The sequence below is a fragment of the Tachyglossus aculeatus genome, chromosome 1 (assembly GCF_015852505.1).
Source record: "Tachyglossus aculeatus isolate mTacAcu1 chromosome 1, mTacAcu1.pri, whole genome shotgun sequence".
Taxonomy (NCBI): domain Eukaryota; kingdom Metazoa; phylum Chordata; class Mammalia; order Monotremata; family Tachyglossidae; genus Tachyglossus; species Tachyglossus aculeatus.
Window position 1 is genome coordinate 156559313 of NC_052066.1, and position 22863 is coordinate 156582175.

The 22863-nt window shown below is 43.1% G+C and overlaps 1 protein-coding gene across 3 annotated transcripts in view; it reads left to right on the top strand.

The window, feature by feature from the left end:
- LGMN (legumain) overlaps nt 1–19104 on the top strand; it is a 37249-nt gene extending 18145 nt beyond the window's left edge. For all 3 annotated transcript variants that reach the window (XM_038772813.1, XM_038772644.1, XM_038772731.1), the window contains 12 exons: nt 5550–5647; nt 6393–6474; nt 7493–7578; nt 9519–9594; nt 10072–10134; nt 11357–11423; nt 12662–12780; nt 14352–14441; nt 16198–16398; nt 17196–17366; nt 18176–18243; nt 18522–19104. In XM_038772813.1, coding sequence (XP_038628741.1) covers nt 5550–5647; nt 6393–6474; nt 7493–7578; nt 9519–9594; nt 10072–10134; nt 11357–11423; nt 12662–12780; nt 14352–14441; nt 16198–16398; nt 17196–17366; nt 18176–18243; nt 18522–18564 — 1164 coding nt within the window. In that variant the 3' untranslated portion in view covers nt 18565–19104. The remainder of the gene's footprint in view (nt 1–5549; nt 5648–6392; nt 6475–7492; nt 7579–9518; nt 9595–10071; nt 10135–11356; nt 11424–12661; nt 12781–14351; nt 14442–16197; nt 16399–17195; nt 17367–18175; nt 18244–18521) is intronic.
- The last annotated feature ends 3759 nt before the right edge of the window (nt 19105–22863 follow it).

Genomic DNA, 22863 nt, shown 5'->3' on the forward strand with positions numbered 1-22863 from the left:
TAATGATGGTATTTGTTAAGTGCTTACTATGTGCAAAGGACTGTTCTAAGCGCTGGGGGGATACAAGGCGATCAGGTTGTCCCATGTGGGGCTCAGTCTTAATCCCCATTTCACAGATGAGGTAACTGAGGCACAGAGAAGTTAAATGGCTTGCCCAGGGTCACACAAGTGGCTGAGCTGGGATTTGAACCCATGACCTCTGACTCCCAAGCCCACGCTCTTTCCACCGATCCATGCTGCTTCTCTATGTCCTCTCGCTATTAGTGTAAGCATCTTGAGAATGGGGACTGTGCTTTTCAATCTATCAGTGGTATTTTTTGAGTGCTTATTGTGTGGAAAGCACTGTGCAGTAAGCGTTTGGGAGAGTAAAATTCAACAGAGTTTGGTAGAGGTGTTCCCCTCCCCACCCCCAACCAGGTATGTACAGTGTAGAAGAGGAAACAGTCATTAAAATTATGGTTATGTACATGAGTCATGTGGGGATGAGGGTGGGGTGATTATCAAGTGCATAGAGTGCAAAAATCCAAATGCAAGGAAAACATAGATGGGAGCGGGAGTAGAGGAAATTAAGGCCTAGTTGGGAAAGGTTTCTTGGAGATGGGATTTAAATTAGCCTTTGAAGCTGGGGAGAATGGTGGTAAAAGGAAGAGGGAGTTCCAGGCAAGAGGAAGATGTGGGTGAGGGGTTGGCATTGAGATAGTTGAGAAAGAGGAACAGTGAATACATTGGCGTGAGAGGAACGAAGCATGCGTGCTGGGGTCTAATAGAAAATCAGTGAGGATAGATAGGAGAGGATGAGCTGATTGTTTCAAAGCTGATACTAAGGGGTTTTTTAGGGTGAATGGGCAACCACTGGAGTTTTCTCAACGAGTGAGGCGACGTAGACTGAATGGTTTTGTAGAAAAATGATTTGGGTAGCAGAGTGAATTAAGGACTGAAGTGGGGAGAGGCAGGGAGGTCAGCAAAGAGGCAGATACAGTAATCAAGGTGGGATAGGAAAACTCCTTGGGTCAGTGTAGTAGCAGTTTAGACTGAAAAAAAATGGGTGGATTTTAGCTATGTCATGGAGTAGAACTGACAGGATTTGGTGACAGATTGAATATGTGGTTAAATGAAAGAGATGAGTTGAGGATAATGCCAAGGTTATGGGCTTGTGAGACAGAGGATAATGGTGTTGTGTACAGTGATGGGAAAGACAGTGGGAGGACAAGGTTTGGGTGGAAAAATAAGGAATTCTGTTTTGGGCCTATTAAGTTGGAGGTGTTGGTGCTATATCAAAGTAGAGATGTCCCGAAGCCAGGAGCAAATGGAAGACTGCAGTGATGGAGAGAGGTCAGGGCTAGAGGGGAAGATTTGGGAATCATCTGCAAGAGATGGTAGTTGATGCTTTGGGAACAAATGAATTCTCCAAGGGAGTGGGTGTAGATGGAAAATAGAAGGAGTACCCAGAACTGAGATTTGAGGGACTCGCACAGGTAGAGGGTGGGAGGCAAAGGAGGAATCTGTGGAAAAAGACTGAGAAGGAGTGTCCAGAGAAATAGGAGAACCAAGACAGTAGAGCATCAGTGAAGCCAAATTTAGGTAATAATTCCGGGAGAAGGAGTTGGTCCACAGTGCTGAAGGAATCTGAGACTTTGGGGAGAATTAGGATGTAATAGAGGGTGTTGGATTTGGTAAAAAGGAAGTCAGTAGTGACCTTCAGAGAAGGCAGTTTCTGTGGAGTGGAGGAGATATAGGAGAGAAGTGGAGGCAGAAGGTGTAGATGGCTCAATCAAGGAGTTTGGAGAGAAATGATAGGAAGGAGATGGGACGACAACTGGAGGGAGCCGTGGGGTGAGGAGAGTTGGTTTTTTGGGGTTTTTTTTTTCTTTTTCATGTTTGAAAGCAGTGGGAAAGAAGACTTTGGAAAATGAACAGTTGAACTTGGTCAGGGAGGAAAAAAGGGAGGGGGCAAGGTGCGAATGGGTGAGGTTGGAGGCACTGGTGGTGGGGGTAGGTTTTCAAAGGAGTTGGGAGAGCTCTCAAGCATTTAGTTCAGCACTCTGTGCAAAGCAGATGCTCAATAAACCCTGTGGATATTTCTGGTAAAATTCGACCATTCTTCATTCATCATTGGCTTTTGGATTCAGAACAGCGGCTTGTGTAGGCTTTCCTTGTATGGCATTGTATGAACAGTCCTTTATAGGAAACAGTTTCAGTAGTGTCGACTATGAATAGTTTTCATTGGCTTTAAAGTGCGTTTCATTATGGTTGTTATTCTTCACAACCTTGTTCTTGCTAGGTAATAACCAATATTCAACATCTCTTTTCAGAAAATATCCCTGGATGCTTGATGCGACTCTCTTAGAATAAAATTTGAATTATATGTACATTTTTCAGAATACACTCCAAGATTAAAGTTTCCTCAAATTACTGCTGAGCTCTAGGACACTGGAGTATGTGGATTGGCTCTGATTTTGTAAAAAAACAGTATATGTCATCATTTAGAAATAGTCATAATTAACATTAAAGATGTTTAGTATTTTTAAAAAATAGTTTTGTATAAGAGAAATCTTAGCTTAATCTTTGTACTTTGGGTTTGCATAGAAAATTTGGAAAAGGTGGTCATTTAGGACCCAGTGATGTGCCAAAAAAAAAAAAAGTACACACAAACACACTCTGATTCCTTAGCTGTGCTGAAGCAAGAATATCTATGGTTACTGTATAGCTTTTTCTGCAGGTGAATTCCTCAACATCTAAAACAAGATGGACACTTTAAGTGAACACAGATATTCAGAGACTTCAGGGGAAGCGTAGAAAGAGACTTTCAAGAAAAGCAGATTGGCTTCTAACAGTTAATCCTGTTCTGATGGCCGTGCCTTCCATCCTTCCCCTCTCCAATCTGTAGGTCACTCTGCTGTCTGCATCATTTTTCGAAAACATCATTCTGCACACATCATCCTGCTCCTTAGAAACCTCGAGTAGCTACCTATTTCTCTTCATCATGCAGAAACTCCTGACTGTTGTCTTTAAGACACTCCAATAGCTTTCTTCCTCCTACTTATTTGTAGTTTTTATGGTATTTGTTTAGGGCTTACTACATCAGACACTGTATTAAGCACAGACTAATCAGATTGAACACAGCCTATGTGCCATAATGGGGCTCCCAATCTTAATCCCCTTTTTATAGATGAGGTAACTGAGGCACAGAAAAGTTAGATGACTTGCTGAGGATAACGTAGCAGACAAGTGGCAGAGTCGGGATCAGAACTCAGGTCTCCTGACTCCCAGGAGTGTACTCTTCCCACCAGGCCAGTCTGCTTCCCAGCCACTGTCTTCTCCCTCTACACCCTGTTCATATTCTACACTCCTCACCGTGCCTCATTCTTGTCTCTCTAGCTGGCAACCATCTTATATCATCCTTTCCCTGTTTCCTTCAAGAACAACTCCCTCCTTCAAATCCAATAGCCCAGAACTCTCCCCATTTTGCCAATCCTTTCTGAAATTACATCTCGTCCAGGAGGGCTTTTCTGACTAATCTCAAATCTTTCTTGCTAATTATATACATATTATACATATTATATATATATATATATGTGTGTGTGTGTATATTATATACATATTATGTATATGTATATAATTAGCAAGAAGGGTGTGAGATTAGTCAGAAAAGCCCTGCTGGAGGAGATGTAGTTTCAGAAATATATATATATATATATATATATATATATATATATACGCACACCCACCCACCCACCCCGCCCCCCAACTTCTGCCACTCCCTAAGTGTAGAATAATAATAATTGTGGTATTTGTTAAGCACTTACTATGTGCCAGACACTGAAATGAGCTCTGGGATAGACACAAATAAATTGGATTGGACACAGTCCCTGTCCCACATGGGGCTCACAGTCTTAATCCCCATTTGACAGATGAAGTAACTGAGGCACAGAGAAGTGATTTGCCGAAAGTTACATAGACAAGTGGCATAGTGGGATTAGAATCCAGCTCCTTCTGACTTCAGGCCCATGCTCTATCCATGCTGCCTAAACACACTCAACATCCCCTGGCACTTTGATCTGTGTTTACAAACCCTGTTACCTAAGCACTATGGTGATGATCATACCATGCTTGAGTTGACACTGGTGAAGCTTTTTGCCCAATTCTGTCCAGGATGTGGAGGGAATAGCCATCTTCTGGTTTGATGATTTTGTAAAAGTTACATGAAGTTCCAGAAATCCCCTTGCAAACCCTTTCTAAGTAAATGAGGTCTATGTAGCAACCTCTTTTCCTGTTTGAGTTAGAAAAGCCGGGGAAGTTGTAGAGGAACTTTTAGGCTCACCACCGGCATTTATGTAAGACTGCTGTCCAGGAACCAAGCTACTGCCCAGGAACAAGAATTCATTCATTCAATTTTTCAAGTAAAGGAGACTGTCAAACTGTAAAAGTGTAGTATGACTCAAGATTAGAAATGAGGTAATTTGCTTCTGGTTCACAAATGACTTCTGAATCTCATGGATGCAACACATATAACTAATAATATTTATGGTATATACTAAGTGATATGTTCCAAGTACTATACTAAGCACTGGGGTAGATACAAGATAATCAGGTTGTTCACGGTCCCTGTCCCACATGGAGCTCTTAGTCTTAAGTAGGAGGGAGTAGGATTTAATCCCCATTTTACAGATGAGGAAACTGAGGCCTAGAGCAGTTAAGTGACTTGCCTGAAGTCACACAGCGGACAAATGGCTGAGCCGAGATTAGAATCCTGGTCCTCTGACTCGCAGGACTGCGCCCTTTTCACTAGGCCACAACTCTTCCCAAAGTAAATTGTTTCAAAATCCTTCTTTTTTCAAATTAAAAGACCAGAAAGGTATTTTTTTTCCCCACAAAGTAAGCATACATTGAGTTTTATTCTTTTTGCACAAAGCCTATGAATGTTTTCCTAGAAAGTATGTTTTTGCTATGTGTTTTGGCTAGAATGTGAAAGTAGGATTAAGGAATATTCTTCTGATAATGCGTGGCTCATGGGAAAGAACACGATGCAGTATCAGAAAACACAGTTCTACACGTTAATGGCGGCCCGCATGGCTTGCAGACTTCAAAGGGAGTTTTCCTTAATGCAAGAGTCTTCAAAAATAAAACCCCTTATCAGAGAACTGACTTTACATGGAGTTCTTGCTTCTGATTAATCAATCAGTCACATTTATTGAGTGCTTACGATGTGCAGAGCACTGTACTGTGCGCTTGAGAGAGTACAGTATAACAATGAACCAGAGTTGGTAGACATATTCCCTGACCACAACGAGCTTTGAGTCTCTGAATGAGTTTAAAGATGGCATTCTTAAAATCAGGTAGAAATCTAAAGAGGTAAAGATATGGAGAGTTTTGTGGTTGTACGCTCTGTAAATGTTGTAGCTTGTAATGCGTGTCCTTTAAAATAGGAAATCGTTTAGAGAAGTTTCTCTGAGGTCCAGAGTATTTTCAATTACCATTGAAATTGCAAAACAAACTGGGATGTTATTCAGAACCAAGGAGGAAGTTAAAGAAATGATCATGTTTTCCAGGCAGATGTGTGCCACGCTTACCAGATCGTTCACCGAAATGGGATTCCTGACGAACAGATCATAGTCATGATGTACGATGACATTGCGAATGATGAGAAGTAAGTTGGAGCCTCTCAGGAGCCTCCAGTTGCAAATCAGAGCATCTCAGAACTCGGGGGAAAAAAATTGAAAGATTCTGGTTCTCAGGATTCACAACCCTAAGTGTAGCTACTGTTTTCTCACCTTGGTTCATTTGGGAGAAAGTGATGCCTTGATTCAGACATATTTATTGAGCGCTTATTGTGTGCAAAGCACTGTACTAAGCACTTGGAACACACTACAGCAACAACAGACATGTGAAGTCATTTGGTTGGCTGGAGGCCTGAAGTCTTGCTTCACTGAGATCTTAACCATCCAAAGCATTTTGTGCTGGGACCATGGATAGCCTCCTGCAGCTTTTAGTAGCTGAAGATCCATGCTGGTCCTTGAAAGAAAACCTGCGCTAAACGGGGAGGATAGAGTAATTCAGAATGAGGCAAATGGGTCCTAAACAAATTAGTTATAGTAATATCTGTTGCATTTGTTAAGCGTTTACTTTGTGCCAAGCTCTGTACTAAGCCCTGGGGTGGATACAAGTTAATCAGGTCATCCCTATCCCACATGGAGCTCACATTATAAGTAGGAGGGAGAACAGGTAGCGAATCCCCATTTTACAGGTGAGGAAACTGTGGCACAGGAATGTGAAGTGACTTGCCCAAGGTCACACAGCCGGCAAACGGCAGAGCTGGGATTAAAACCTGTGTTTTGGGTGTTTCTCAGTGGCATGCGTAATTCTAACCACACATTCTTTTCCTTGATTTCCAGTAATCCCACCAAAGGTGTAGTCATCAATAGACCGAATGGTACTGATGTGTACAAAGGAGTCCCAAAAGATTATACCCAAGAGGTAAAGTAGAACACAGCCGGTGTCATTTTAGGTAGTCTTGCCAAGCATGTGTTCCGTTTCGCTTTGGTAACAGAACCATTTCCTCCTAACAGAATCAAAAACAAGCCCCGTACTTTATCTGACTTCTCAGAGAATGTGTAATGGGATCTGATCTGAACAAGAAGCCCAACTTTGGTAGTAGTGGGGAAGTATAGGAGAAATGTTCAGATGTTTCAACTTTGCTAAATAGCAGTTTACAGCTTTTTTACTTTGATTTCATGGTGGCTACCCATGGATAGTATTTAGGGTCCTTTGTGCCAATATGTAATTTTTGCAGGAATGGTTTCTAGATGAGATTTTTAGCAAATAAGTGTTGTATTATCAAACTATCAACTTCCTAGGTGCCTGGTGAAACCAGAAGGGCTGCATTTAATGATCACTTACTGGTTGTTTCAGTGAACCAAAGTGTGAGATTCAAAGCAGATTAGATATTGTGAAAAACTAAAAACGCCATAAGAAAGTTGCCTTTAGTTTCATGAAATCCCTTCACTTTTACTGTTTGCAAGGTTAAATGAACAAATTCTAATTTAATTTAACATTCTGGGCTTGACCGTCTCTCTCTTTCAAATGTTGTAAGTAAAAATATTGGAGAAAGAAGAGAATTAATAGGACTTGTGTTTCTGTCCCCTTTTTGGCTATATAGTGGTTGGGGAACACAAGTTCAGTAGGAAATAGTCGAATGTCTTGTTGCCTTGAAACAGATCAGCAATAAATAAGCATTTGAACAAAGATAGTGAACTGAGACACATTCCTTACAGGCCAAATTCCTTACGGTTCCCAACATTGTTGGAGTGAACATTTCCTTTTTATATTTTAATAATATGCCTTAGAAAATTAAGAGCTGTGCATCTGACGTGGTCACTGGTTCACAAATATCAAATAGTTCCATTGTGATAGCTGATTTTGGGGTCTGCTTGTGAGTTAGGGTTGATTCACATTAACCTCCGCTTCTTTTTTCTATTATTTTCTTGACCTGTAGAATGTTACCCCTGAAAATTTCCTCGCTGTCCTGAAGGGTGATGCTGAGGCGATGAAAGGCAAAGGATCTGGAAAAGTCTTAAAAAGGTAACGTTGTGTTTACAGAAAAGATGCATTTTTCGTAGTCCAAACAAGGTAATTTTTTATTTGCCTCCATTTTGCGTAGAACATGTAACAACTGTATTATTCTTGTTGGTTCCATGATTAAAATAGTTGTTCTTCTGGACTCCCACAATTCTTCCCAATAAGAACAGGTGAGATGGGACCTCATGAGATTATTTCATCCATCTCTCTGACTCTGGGTAGGATTACCTAAACCATCAAAACAGGGAGTTGTCTTTAGTACATTTTTACAGTTCAGAAAACCTTACAAAAGGTGGATGGCAGGAGCTACCTTATCCATTTTGCTTTTAGGGAATTTAATCCCATAAAGGCAGTCTATTCATTTTTATGGTATGTTATTAATGATGATGATTATTATGGTATTTTTTAAGTGCTTCTTATGTACAATGCACTGTACTAAGTGCTGTGGTGGATGCAAGTAAATTAGTTTGGACACAGTCCCTGTCCCATAAGGGGCTCGCAGCCCCAATCCCCATTTTATACATGAGGTAACTGAGGCCCAAGGTCACACAACAGACAAGTGGTGGAGCTGGGATTAGAATCCATGACCTTCTGACACCTAGGCCTATACTCTATCCACTAGGCTATTGCTGCTTCTCTTAATTACACTTACTGTGGGTCAGACACTGTACTAAGCACTGGGGCAGGCACAAGCTTATCAAATTGGACTCAGTCCATGTTCCACATGGCAGTCAGTCTTAATCCCCGTTTTACGGATGAGGCAGATGAGGCACAGGGAAGTTAAGGGACTTGCCTAAGGTCTCACAGTAGACAAGTGGCAGAGCTGGGATTAGAAAACCCAGGTTCTTCCGACTCCCAGGCCTGTGCTATAGCCAATTAGGCCACGCTGCTTCTTAATCTGTTAAAAGTTGCTAGTCACAAACCACGTTAAACTGGGCCTAGGACTCATATGCTCTGACACGTCTAAAGTTGAGTCACACTATTTCTTTAGTCTCCAGAAGATACGTTTTTGGTCAGCTGGGCCTAGGACTCATAAGCTCTGACACGTCTAAAGTTGAGTCACACTACTTCCTTAGTCTCCAGAAGATCTGTTTTTGGTCCCAAACAAGTTTTTCTTGTTGTTGTTTTTAATGGTAGTTGTTAAGTGCTTACTATGTGTCAAGCACTGTTCTAAGCACTAGAAAAGGTACAAGATAATCAGGTTAAACACAGTCTCTGACATAGGGATCACAGTTTAATCATCATCATCAATCGTATTTATTGAGCGCTCACTATGTGCAGAGCACTGTACTAAGCGCTTGGGAAGTACAAATTGGCAACATATAGAGACAGTCCCTACCCAACAGTGGGCTCACAGTCTAAAAGGGGGAGTTTAATGTTTCAACACCTGCCTCATCCTGAGGAAGGTCTCTTGGGGGCAAAGGGAGAGACCTCAATGTGAAGCCAACCATGGGGGGCCAGCATCCAGCCCATGTGAAACTCGGGGCTTATTTGGATTTAAGCCCAGTGACTCACTATGTTTCCCTATACAACCACAACAGGCTTGACAGGCAACATCATAACTAGGGCCACCTGTCCTATTCATCTCCCTACCAGACTTTTGAAACAGACTAGAAAATAGCAACAACACTCTCATTCAAAACTGCAACTTGCTCCAAAGGGAGACACTTGAGTTTGAGGAAGTGACTGTTTTAGTTTTTTTCTTTCTTTAATCATGTAGCTGACTACTGCATGGTTTTCCCAACAGAGAGAACTTTTCAGTAAGGTAGTTTTAAAACAGTAAATGAGTTTGCTGCACAGACCGTTTTAAAATAGGCTGATTTAATGCTTCCAAGGCAACCGCCAATTTGGCCCGGTGATCCTTTTTCTAATTGTTTTTCAAAACTCCCTCTTGTGGTGCTAGAGTTGAGATACTTAGATCAAGATTTGATCTCTCTTGGCAGTGGCCCCAAGGATCACGTGTTTGTTTACTTCACTGACCACGGAGCACCTGGGCTGCTGGCTTTTCCTGACGGGGATGTGAGTGTTGCCCCCTTTTTATTTTATTATTTTAAGAGGTCCATTTGCAGGGTACAAAGCTAAGCTGGTGCGATTAGATGAGATTTCAGTTTTCTGCTAGTTGGAAAAACCCACCTTTACTGGTGGCTACCGATGTGCAGCCAGAAGCGTATCCTGGCTGGGGAAGTGATCGTCTCAAGTGGCAACCGAGTGTTGTGTCCGCATGTAATAGTCCTTGCTAAGCCTGGCGGGGTTGAGGGTTGGTTTTGAACACAGGCACTATTTAGAGCCCTTAACCGAAACAGCGTGGGCGGTGTGGATAGGTGGCCAGGTTTCTCCTCATAGGTTCATCAGACAAATAACACACAGACCCCACATTCTTGTTTTCCAAGACTTGTAAATACCTAATTGTACGTGGTGATTTCTGGACAATAGGCTATTGATGAAACCTTGTGTCAGATGGGCTGAATGGTAAAGTGTTAACACCTTTCCTTTCAGCTCCACGTGAAAGACCTGAACAAGACCATTCGTTATATGCACGAACACAAAAAGTACAAAAAGGTAAGGGGCTGGGGGCCGACACTGTGAGGGGGGCAAGAGGATACTGGCTGGCTGGGGGAACAGGCAGGATGACTGATCGGTGGTTGCCTTTTAGCAGGGGGTAGCAGGGTCCCCAGAGCCTACTGAAGACCATAGACTATGTACCTGTCTTGTTCCTATACCCAGTTGCCTCTTTCTCACTCCTGCTCTGGGAAGCTTAAAGGTTTAACTGAGAGCTGTCATTCAAAGAAGTTGAAAATTTACAATCTGGCCTGCTTCCTTTCCCAGCTCCTACAGAAGCTGTTGTGTTAAGTGATATTCATATGGAAGAATAAAGTTTTGGTGAATCATGGTGTAGTGGATCATGAGCCTGAGAGTCGTAAGGTCATGTGTCCTAGTCCCGGCTCCACCACTTGTGCAATTCACTTCACTACTCTGTGCCTCAGTTACCTCATCTGTACAGTGGGGATTGAGACTGTGAGCCCTATGTGGGACAGGGACTATGTCCAACCCAACTTGCTCGTATCCACCCCGGTGCTTAGAACAGTGCCAGGAGCACAGTAAGCACTTACAGACCATAATTATTATTAGTAGTTTTACTTCTGCTAATAAACAGATGCACTTGCAGGCTCTTCAAGTGTGACCTTGGATAACTGTGACCTTGTTCTTCTCTGTGCCTTAGTGTCCTCATCTGTAAAATGAGGATCAAATGCTTGCTCTCCCTCTTAGGCTGTACATCCCACATGGAACGGATCAGACACATTGGACCCCGTGTGTCTCATATAGTAATAATAATAATAATGGGATTTATTAAGTGCTTACTATGTGCAAGGCACTGTTCTAAGCACTGGGGGAAATACAAGGTGATCAGGTTGTCCCACGTGGGGCTCACAGTCTTAATGCCCATTTTACAGATGAGGTAACAGGCTCAGAGAAGCTCAGACTTGCCCAAGGTCACAGAGCAGACATGTGGCGGAGCTGGGATTCAAACCCATGACCTCTGACTCCAAAGCCCAAGCTCTTTCCACTGAGGTGGATAATCTTATGTCTACCTGAGTAGTTAGCACAGTGCTTTGCACATAGTGAGTGCTTGTTGAGCATTTACTGTTAAGTCCTTGGGAGAGTACAAGATAACAGAATTGGTAAACATGCGCCTTCCATACAAGGAGCCAACAGTCTAGAGGATTCCAGCAAGAGAGTCAGTATTTGCAGAGCTCACGTGGTTTGACTTTTTTCCCCTCAGATGGTGTTTTATATTGAAGCTTGTGAATCTGGGTCAATGATGAACCATTTGCCTGACAATATCAATGGTAAGTAATTAAACACCCTCCCAGTCCGATTAACAAAGAGGAGGGGGTCTGGATTTGTCTGCTATTAAAGTGATGTGGCATTGGTTCAAGTAGGGAAGGCATAAAGGATTGATATCCCCCAGCAGGATTTGGAATATGTTCCCAGGTTAGCGCTAGGCTCCTAGCCAGGCTGGCCCTTGCCTATATAGACCCCCCCACCTGGCACCAACAGCCCTGCCCGTTGCTTTGGAAACTGTTCTTCCAGCCCTGGGAAGTTCAGTTGGAGTTGTGGGAACAGGGGGGATCCCCCCTACTGTTCCTGGGAGGCCAGGCCTGTTCGTCACCCAGGTCATTCAACTGCCCTGTCAGTGACAGCGTGGAGCCATGGTCAGACAAGGCCGCCAATGCCTTACTAACCTTGCCGGACATCCTGACCACATGCCTGAGCACGCAGAGCACCGTACTTCGCGCTTGGGAGAGCACAATGTAATGGAATTAATAAACACAGTCTCTGCCCACAACGAGATTACAGTCTAGAGGGATCAAACCTCCAATCAGCACCAAGTGGCTGCAAAAGTAGCTTGATATTCTGGGAGTGGTAATAATTCCTGCCTGCTGTTAATGGCATTGCCAAAAAAAAGAAATACAGCTCCCTTTAACGACTCAATATCTGTTGTTTTTGGAGCAGAACAACAATCAAACTTGCTGATAATGGTGGTCAAGTCCAGGGACTTCTAGAGAAGAGGCCCCATGAACTTATGTATTTTTTTAGAGCAGCCCCTTTCATAGAAAATAAATCATGAGTGAATATAAACTCTTTCATCCTCTCAAACAGTGGAAAATTTGGGTTAAATATTGCAGGGGGAGGAAAGAGTGCGTTAAAAGTGAAGAGTAGTCAAGAAGCCAAATTGAGGTGGTGCGGGGGAGGAGGGGGGTAGGGGAGAGGCTACGTAAAGCAGCATGGCCTAGTGGCTAGAGCATTGGCCTAGGAGTCAGAAGGCCCTGGGTGGTAATTCCGGCTCCACCACTTGTCTGCCATGTGACCCTGGGCAAGTCCTCTGTGCCTCAGTTACCTTATCTGTAAAATGGGGATTAAGACTTTAAGCCCCATGTGGGACAGGGACTGTGTCCAACCTGAGTAGTTTGTATCTACCCCAGAACTTAGAAAAGAGTAAACACTAAAATACCATCATTGTCATTATTATTATCATTATTAATGAAAAATAATAAATCTAGATCTTCCCCATTTATCTTTCAAGTTTATGCAACTACGGCTGCCAACCCCAGCGAATCTTCCTACGCCTGTTACTATGATGAAGATAGACAAACTTACTTGGGAGACTGGTACAGTGTCAACTGGATGGAAGATTCAGATGTGGTGAGTTCCGATGTATCGAGGTGTTGGGCTGGGCACTGTTTTAAGACTTCCTCTGACCTCCCTGTTAAGAAATTGATCATCTTCTCCTCTTAAACCCCAGAAGCTGGGCTGCCTGCAAATGGAAGGTATTCCCTGGAGGGTGAAATTGGAAGCCATTTCCTCCTGTAATCTTTGAATTTGATTTTGAGAAGTAGCATGGCCTTGTGGGAGTCAGAGGACCTGGCTTCTAATCTTGGCTCCTCCACTTGCCTGCCCTTTGACCTTGGGCAAGTCACTTCACTTCTCTAGACCTCGGTTTCTTCATCTGCAAAATGGGGATTCAGCACCTGTTCTCAAGACTGTAAGCTCGTTGTTGGCAGGGAATGTGTCTGTTTATTGCTGTATTGTACTCTCTCAAGGTCTTAGTACAGTGTGTTGTACACAGTAAACACAATAAATATGACAATGAATTAATGAATGAATTTCCCTTTAGACTGTGAGCCCCAGGTGGGACAGGGACTGCATCCAACCTGGTCATCTTGTTTCTGTCCCAGTGTTTCGTACAGTGCTTGGCACAGAGTAAGCACTTAAGAAATAGTATTATTATGATTATAATGATAGTATTGGTTAAGTACCTACTGTGTATCAGGCACTGTTCTAAGCAATGGGGTAGATACAAGCTAATCAGGTTGGACACAGTCCCTGTCCTGCAAGGAGCTCACAGTCTTCATCCTCATTTTACAGATGAGATAACTGAGGCACAGATAAATGAAATGACTTGTCCAAGGTCACACAGCAACAAGTGGCAGAGCCGGGTTTAGTATCAGGGTCCTTCTGACTCCCGGGCCCATGGTCCTTCCACTAGGCCATGCTGCTTCCTTATGGTTATTATTATTATTGTTATTATTCTGAGATTATTCCTGGGTTGGAGAATGTGGCATACAATGGTTCTAAGCAGTCAGAACTATTCTAGGTTACTAATCTGTACATAGTCATGTGGAAAGTGAGGCTGTTTTTGTAAATTCTTGAAGAGAATAGGATCAATTCTATTAATGCAGCAAAATTGTCATTGGAAACTCCTGTGTGGAAGTCATGAAACTCTGACCATCGCACTGCTTCCTCTGTGGGAAAGTGGGGGCTGGAATTAACTTGTGGAACACTTGGGGAATTTCCCAGGGATGGGAGAAATCTGTCATGAGGAACCCAGGGGAGGGAGGCTCACAAAACTGAGTTCTAAGTGACAGGATTGCACCAGCCTTCTTAGTTCTGCAAAATCCCAGGCTGCTCAAACCCTCTGGACAACACTTAGAGGCTCCAAAGGGCTTTAAGCGGCCGGTTCATATGGCAGGTAAAAATAGAACAAGTGGTTAAATTCATTATCTTAGCTTGGATTTTTACAAAAATAGTTTGAGTAGTTTAATGTGCAGTTTTGCCCTTTTGCCTGAAAGGTTGGCCAATTCTTCAGGGAATATTTTGATCAGATTCCAGTTGGTTATTTTTTCCTCCACTTCCAAGGGAATGAAAACATTCTACTTGTAATTTTAGAAGAGTGTGGAGACACTGATGATGAATCGCTTGTTTATTTTTTTTAGGAGGATTTGACTAAAGAATCTCTCCACAAGCAATTCCAGCTAGTTAAAAGCCACACCAATACCAGTCACGTTATGCAGTATGGAAACAAAGTGAGTAATTTGAGATTACATTTTTCTCATGTCCGTTCCTGGTGACCAAACTGTGACTGTCAAACCTTTTCTCAGTGAGACAAACTGCTTTGGTTGGAAAATATCAGGGGTATTAAGGAGTATTTACTTAGGACGTGTATCCCATTAACCCTCAATATCTCCAATCTTCCTTTGGGATTTTATTTTCAATAGGGAACCATGAATGGGGCAGGGAGTAGCTCAGTCATAAAGCAAAGAAACGTTGCTTATAATGATGAATCCTTGGTGTTGATTGAGTGCTTACTCTGTGCAGAGCACTGTATTAAGTGCTTTGGAGAGTACACTAGAGTTGGTAGACATAATCCCTGTCTATAATCTAGCGGGAGAGCCAGTCAAATAAATTACAGATAGTGGGGAAGTAATAGAATATAAAGATGTGTACATAAATGCTCCTGGGATTGGTTGGGGTGGGCCCAAGTGCTTAGGTCATGAGGAAGTATGGAAGTGGCATTTAGAGGACAAATGGGATATGGAGGTGAGAGTAAGCACTGGAGGCTTCAGAGAGGAGATGTGATTTTAGCAGAGCCTTGGATTTGGGGGAGAGCAGTGGTGTGCTGGAAGTGAAGGGGGAGGGAGTTCCAGTCAGAGGGAAAGGTAAGAGGCTGAAGGCCAGAGAGACAAGTTTGAGGCACAGGGATGAGGTTGACTTGAGAGGAGCGAAGAATGTGAATGGAGTAATAATAGGAGAGAAGCAAGAATTAGTAAGGGGGAAAAGGACTGATTGGGCTCCTTTAAAGCCAACGGTCAGGAGTTTCTGCCTGACATGGCAAGGAATGGACAATGACTGGAGGTTTTTGGAGGGTGGAGGACGTGCAAAGAGCTCTGTTTTAGAAGAATGAAGAATGAGTGGAGTGAACAGTGGAAGAGCACTGTATTAGCACTTGGAAGAGCACACTATAACAGAGTGGGTAGATACAATCCCTGCCCACACCAAGCTTTCAGCCTAGAGGGGGAGAAAAACAATAAAAATAAGTAAAATACGGATATGTACATAAGTGCTGTGGGGCTGAGGGAAGGGTGAATAAAGGGTGCAAATCCAAGCTCAAGGGCAACACAAAAAGGAGTAGGGGAAGAGGAAATGAGGGCATAGTCGGAAACTTCCAACCTCACCCTCTACCCACAAAACTATCCCGTACTGTAATTTTTCAGTTGCCACATTGACTTTTCCATAGCCTTGAAAATAAGGAATTTACCAGCTAGCCCTCTAGACTGTAAGCTAGTTGTGGGCAAGGCATGTCTCTTATATTGTACTTTGCCAAGCGCACAGTACAGTGCACTGAATACAGTAAGCACTCAGTAAATATGAAAAGTACTCAGCAACCTCAAGCTAATTAGCAAAACTCTTTCCTGTGCTCCTGGCAGAAACAGTTTATTCTGCATCTAAAGTTTTGGGTAGTTTTGAACCTTGTCTGGAGCAAAGTACATTGTCCCAAAAGTATGGATCACTAAGCAGACATTTCATTAAATATTTTGGGAATTCAATTAATCATTGGTAAATTTCAGGCATTTTAACTCATTGATCTTTGACTTTTGTTACAGTTTGGGGGTTAATCACTTGGTCTAAGAGCTGTAATTCTTTACCTTTGCCATATATAACTCACATGACCTAGTGCCTTCTGTAGTCAGCAGTAGGTCATTATTCCAGGAAGGGCTAGTCTTGGTTGAAGGCCCAGCCTGGTGAAGCAACAGAAGCTAAATTGATTTCTATCTTATGCAGACTCTCTCTTCCATGAAAGTGATGCAATTCCAGGGCGCAAACAAGAAATCCAGTTCCCCCATCACTCTGCCACCAGTAGACCACCTGGATCTCACTCCTAGTCCTGATGTCCCTCTGGCAATCATGAAAAGGAAGTTGATGGCCACCAATGACATCAATAAAGCCAAGAAAATTGTTGGCGAGATGAAGGCTTATCTAGAGGTAAAAGTGCAGCCAAAAGACTGGTTTCAGTTGCTTTGACCTCAGCCTGAGCCCTGTGGGAATACCTGCTCTGGACAGTAATGAAAGTAGGAAACTAGTCACCCTGGGATTTTGACCCTGACCTTTCCTCCCAGTGCATTACAAGCTCCATCCGTGAGACTCCTGGATCCTGGAGTGGGAGAAGCAGCTCCTAAAGGCCATTCAAAATAGAAAAGAACAGAGGGCTACTCCCCTTATTGTACACAAACAGCCCCTTTTCAACAGTAGGGGAGGGAAAACCCCAATTCCTTCATCAGGCTGAATGTATATGTAGGTAATGTCCAGAGCTGGACAAAGATATTGGCTCCAACATAGCCTTACTCTTTCACCGACTTTTTGGAAGACAGACCAATTAATCTGACCTGTGGCCCCCCAATTCTGATTTTTGAGCAAGTTGCAGCATTAATCTTTTGGTGTTACCAGCTAAGCATGGCCCTCACCTCCGGCTTTTTGCCCAAGTCTGCATGTCACTTGCAGTTTACTAAATTAGGTTTCCAGAACATCAGCATGGCCAGACTTGGTAAGAACCTTCAAATCTGAGTTTTACGGAGAACATCGTGGTGAATGCGGTTCAGTTGTCTACCACAGAATTTGTTAGGGTCTTCAAAACTCTAGGCAGCTCATAGGCCATGTTGCGGGGAGGTGGGGGGGAAAGACTAAAAATGAGCAGGAGTCCACCAGTCAATTTCTCTGTGCCACCTTCACTTCTGAACCTCGGAGATTTGGAGTAGAAGTGACCTTTAATTTTTTTTTTCCAGGCAAGAAATAACATTCAGGCATCAGTGTACAAAATTGTGTCATTAATGGCATCATCTGCCGCTCACACGGAGAAACTTCTCTCAGAGAGACAGATGATCACAGAGCATGAATGTTACCAGGCAGCTGTAACTCACTTCAAAACCCACTGCTTCAACTGGCACTCTCCCATGGTAAGTCTGCATCGAGTTGGGGAATCAAGCCTGGCAAAGGTGCGCGTGTGGAGGTTTTGCTTTTTTAGACAGAAGCTTCTCAATCAATCACTGTTATTTATTGAGGAATTGCTATGTGCCGAACACTTAAGCACTTAAATACCACAATTATTATTATAAAGCAATGGAAATAACAGCCGCATTATTTGCCCATAATGAGCTTACAGTCCCTGCACGCTTGTGGACTCCTCCATCCCCGCTAAGAAAAGCACCATGGTAACCACTGCCTTCCCTCCTGCAACCGAGGGTCCTCACTCCTTGCATGCACAGGCAGGGATAAAAAAAAAACTGCTCCCATATGTTCCCAGACTTCTCTATCACTGCCGAGACTGAGCCTACTTCGTATGTATGTGTCATGATTTAATGTTTCATCACCCCTGCTGGTTTTTCTCCAATCCTTTCTCCCCATTTAAATTTTTAGATTGTGAGCCCTCTGAATAAAGATCGCAACTCTCACCTATGTGTAGTCTTCTGGCACTTAGTAGCAGGCATCTGCATATAGCAAGTGCTTGATAAATACTATTACTACAAATCTAAAAGTTAAATTAGGAGCATCATAATGAAAGTCACACTGTGATAGCACAGGAAATTAGCCCTATCAAGGTATTGGTAACTTTAGGATTCTGCTAGAAAGACTTTTTCTACACCTTGTTATGGAATGGAAATCCAGGCCCCAAACCCCTGAACCGAATTCATTCTCCAACCCCAGTTCTGATGGTATTCTGGATTTAACCTTTTTTCTGTCATTTTTTCTGTCATTTTACTTACAGTACGAATACGCTCTGAGACAGCTCTACGCATTTGTCAATCTTTGCGAAGGAGGATATTCTATCGACAGGTAAATTAGTAAGCCATGCTAGAAGGAATAGCAGCAATAACCGTACCCTCCTGGAGAAGGTCGCAGGAGCATTTGCAGGTAGAAGCTAAATGACACAGAGAGACAATACCCGCTCAGTGACAGAACCTACGTGTTTAGTTTTTCCTCTTGGTGACAAGTCAGTAAATCGTATTTGAGTGCTTCCTGTGTGCAGAGCACTGTACTAAGCACTTGGGAGAGTGCAGTATAAACAACGGACTTAAAGTCTAGGGGGTGGGACTAACTTTCTTCTCTTTCAGAATGAAACTGGCCATGGACAAAGTGTGCCTCGGCTACAACTGACAAGCTGCTTTTCCAGCCACTCCCAAGAGCGATTGCCTTCTCCTTGTAAATAATACTAATCAAGGGACTGAACTAGAGAAGAGGGTAACCACTACCTGCTTTCATTCCCTTTCTGGGAATGCCACCCGACCATTCAGGAGGTCACCATTTTGAGGCTTTTCACAAAGTGTTGGTAATATGCTGATGCTCTTCTTTTCCTACTCCCACTCCACTGGAATTTGGATGAGCAAAGCATCACGTTGAGTGAAATGTGTCTGTTTGTTTTCTCCTTTGAGACAAAGAGCTTTAAGGAAAGGACTTGTTGCTGTTTCCTGTCTGCAGGGTTACAGATGCCACCTGCATACCAGTTTCAGGTGGGGAGGTTAGAGTTTGGGGCTAAAGCTCAACAAGTTGTCAGAATGTTGGTAAAATTGGAATGGATAGCTCGTTTTCAGAAGAAAACCAAGACTATGTTGGGTTTTTTTTTCCATGATCAGAATGTGTTCTTATGGCTGAAATATTGCATAACAAAATGCAAATAAAATCCCTACAAGAACAGCACACAGTTCAGTGTTCTTTATTGGCTTCTGAGTGAGTTTGTTTTTCAGGAGGAAGTTCTAAACACGTGCGTAATATGTGCAGGAGGCCCACAAATTCAGGAATCAATTAGATAACAGAAAACTCTTGACCCTGAATCCATTCAGTCTTTCTGGGACAATACAAGTCTGAGACCATAGCAGAGATGACCCTCTAACTGTTTTTAAGGCTCTGTTCTAGGTCTCCTTCTTCTCACACTTCACTTGCTCCCTAGGGAAGCTCATCTTCCATAGTTTCAACTACCATCTCCATGCGGGTGACTCCTACATCTTCCTCACTGGCCACCCATCTTCTCTGCAATTGTGCATCTTCTCCTGCCTCTAGGACATTACTATCTATCTGTATGGATGTCCCTCTGGCACCTCAGTTTTGTGATGTCCAAAACTGAACGCCTGGTCTCACCTCTCAAGAGCCTCTTTACCACCTAACTTTCCCATCACAGTTAGGCAGGGGTTAGGTGTTTCAGATTGTTACCAGTCACTCAGTTAATTGGCCCCTTCTTACACTAACCCCCCAGCTCATATTCTATACTCCTCCTGATTTAGCTTACTCCTAGTGTTTTGTTCTTTTCTGCAATGAACCCTTACAACCTTTCCCCCTGCCTGGAATATCATTTGATTAATCAATTGTATTTGAGGGCCTATTGTGTGCAGAGCACTTTCTTAAGCACTTGGGAGAGTACGGTATAATCAAGTGGGTAGACAGTACCACAAGGAGCCTATAGTCTAGAGGAGAAGACAGACATTAATATAAATGAATTATGAATATGTACATAAGTGCTGGGGACCAACGGTGGGGGAATGAAGTGTATAAATCCAAGTGCAAAGGCAACATAAAAGGGAGTGGGAGAAGAGGAAATGAAGGCTTAGGTGGGGAAGGCCTCTTGGGGATATATGCTTGTAATAAGGCTTTGAAGGTAAGGAGAATGATGGTCTGTTGGATATGAAGATGGATGATTTGATCGAGAGGTCGGGGGTGAGATAGACATCCTCCCTCTTCAAATCTCACAGAGCATAGATCACCCCATCTCCAAACCCCCACTGACTTCATGTCTCCTCCAACAAGCCTTCCCTGATCATTTTTGCTCTTCCCCAGGTTTTATTCCTGCCACTGACACCTCAGCACTTGTGAACTCATAAGGGTCCCCTGTAGCACATATGTACATATCTTACAAACTTTAAGCACTTAATTCACAATCATATCCCCTTTTTATCCTTCTCCCTGTAAATTATGTCAGTGTGTTTCCCTGGTTAGAAAGCAAGCTCCCTATATGGTCCCAAGGGCTTAATATAGTGCTTTATACACAATAGAGGCTCAATTAAAAACAATAGACTGATGAACATTAATTGAACCATAAGGCTATTAGCAATTCCATGACAGACAGTCCAGTGACTTATCCAGCCCTATGTGTTTTCTGACAGTGTCATCAAGAGGTGAGGAAAAATGTGATGGTCCAGTAGAAACTGGGAACTAATCATGACTTAGTGGGGGGTGGCTGAATTCTGTGGCTTTTTGAATTTTCATATATACTTTCCTTCCAATAGTTTTAATCAATCATATTTATTGAGCACTTACTTTGTGCAGAGCACTGTACTAAGCGCTTGGGAAGTACAAGTTGGCAACATATAGAGACAGTCCCTACCCAACAGTGGGCTCACAGTCTAAAACGGAAACAGAGAACAAAACCAAACATACTAACAAGATAAAATAAATAGAATAGATATGTACAAGTAAAAATATCACCCTCATAAGACTGGGTAGGGACCATCTCTATATGTTGCCAATTTGTACTTCCCAAGCGCTTAGTACAGTGCTCTGCACACTGTAAGTGCTCAATAAATATGATTGAATGAATGAATGATCTAGGCAGAGTCACAGATCAAACTGCTGGGTGAAGTGAAGTTTGGGAGTGTGCTTAACATTGTAGAGGTGTAAATGTCTCCCACCCAATAGCAGCCCCTCTCATTGCCTGTCTGCCTCTCTTATACACACAAACACACACACACACACACACAGACACCACACACACCCCACCCCCCCCCCACCCCCGAGCAGAAAAATACTGTAGAGCAAGTAGATTGAACATAAAAAATCACCTGCTATAGAAGAGCAGTGTGGGGACACACATACACACACACACACACACACACACACACACACACACACACACACACACACACACACACACACACACACACACACACACACACACACACACACACACACACCCCCCCCCCCCCCCCCCCCCCCAGAAAAATACTGTAGAGCCAGAAGTAGGTTGAACATAAAAAATCACCTGCTTTAGAGGAGCAGTGTGGCCTAGTGGCAAGAGCATGGGCCTGGGAGACAGAGGGCCTGGGTTCTAATCCCAGCCCTGCCACTTGTTTGCTTTGTGACCTTGGGCAAGTCACTCTTCTCTGTGCCTCAGCTATCTCATCTGCAAGTGGGGATTAAGACTGTGAACCCTATGTAGGACAGGGATTGTGTTCAATACATTGCCTGGAACAAAGTAAGTGCTTAACAATTACCATACAAATAAAGTACAGCCCCATCCACAGCACTTACATCATTTATATTAATATCTGTCTCCCCCTCTAGACTTGGTTCTTTGTGGGCAGGAAATCTAAACTGTTATATTGTTCAATGCTCTGCACACAGTAAGCACTCAATACGATTGATCTCAATCTGGCAAGACATATATGAGTTTTCCTGCTCAGCAAGCATAAGAGCTGAGGGTGAGTAGTGTCAGATTACAAAATTGTGATCCTTTGATAATAACTCCTAGAAACTCTTATTCTGATTTGAACAGTTAAGTATGCTTGGAGTCCATGAGATTTCTGGCACACAGGATGGTCCCCTGACACTGGGGTCATAGTAGGGGAGGAGAAAAAAATCACAAGCCTGGGAGTCAGAGACTCTGAGTGCTAATTCTGCGTGCTCCACCTGCCTGCCACTTAACTTCTCAGTGCCTCCATTTCCTCATCTGTAAAATGGGAATTCACAACCTGTTCTCCCTCTCCGGAAGCCACTCGATGTGAGCCCCATTTGGGACAAGGACTGTTTTTGATCTGTTTGTATCTACCCCAAAGTTTAGTACAGTGCCTCAATCAATTAATTGCATTTATTGAGAGCTTACTGTGTGCAGAGCACTGTACTAAGGACTTGGGAGAGTACAATATAACAGTTGGTAGACACATTCCCTGCCCACAATGAGCTCACATTCTAGAAGGGGAGACAGCTATTACTATCAGTAAATTAATTAGGGATATGTACCTAAGTGCTGCGGGGTTGAGGGAAGGGTGAATAAAGGGAGCAAATGAGGGTAAAGCAGTGGGGAAAAAAGGAAATGAGGGGATAGTAAGGGAAAGCCTCTTAGAATAGATGTGCCTTCAATAAGGCTCTGAAGGTGGGGAGAGTAATGGTCTGTCAGATATGAAGAGGGAGGGTGTTCAGGCCAGAGTCAGGATGTGGGTGAGAGGGTGGTGGTGAGATAGACGAGATTGAGCTACAGTGAGTAGGATGACATTAAGAGGAGCCAAGTGTGTGGGCTGGGTTGTAGTAGAGCAGTGAGGTGATGTAGGAGAGGGCAAGGTGATTGAATGCTTTAAAACAGATGAAATAGTAAGCCCTTAAATACTATTATTATTATTCCTCCCCCAGCGCTTAGAACAGTGCTTTGCACATAGTAAGTGCTTAATTATTAAGCCCCTTCACTTCTCTGGG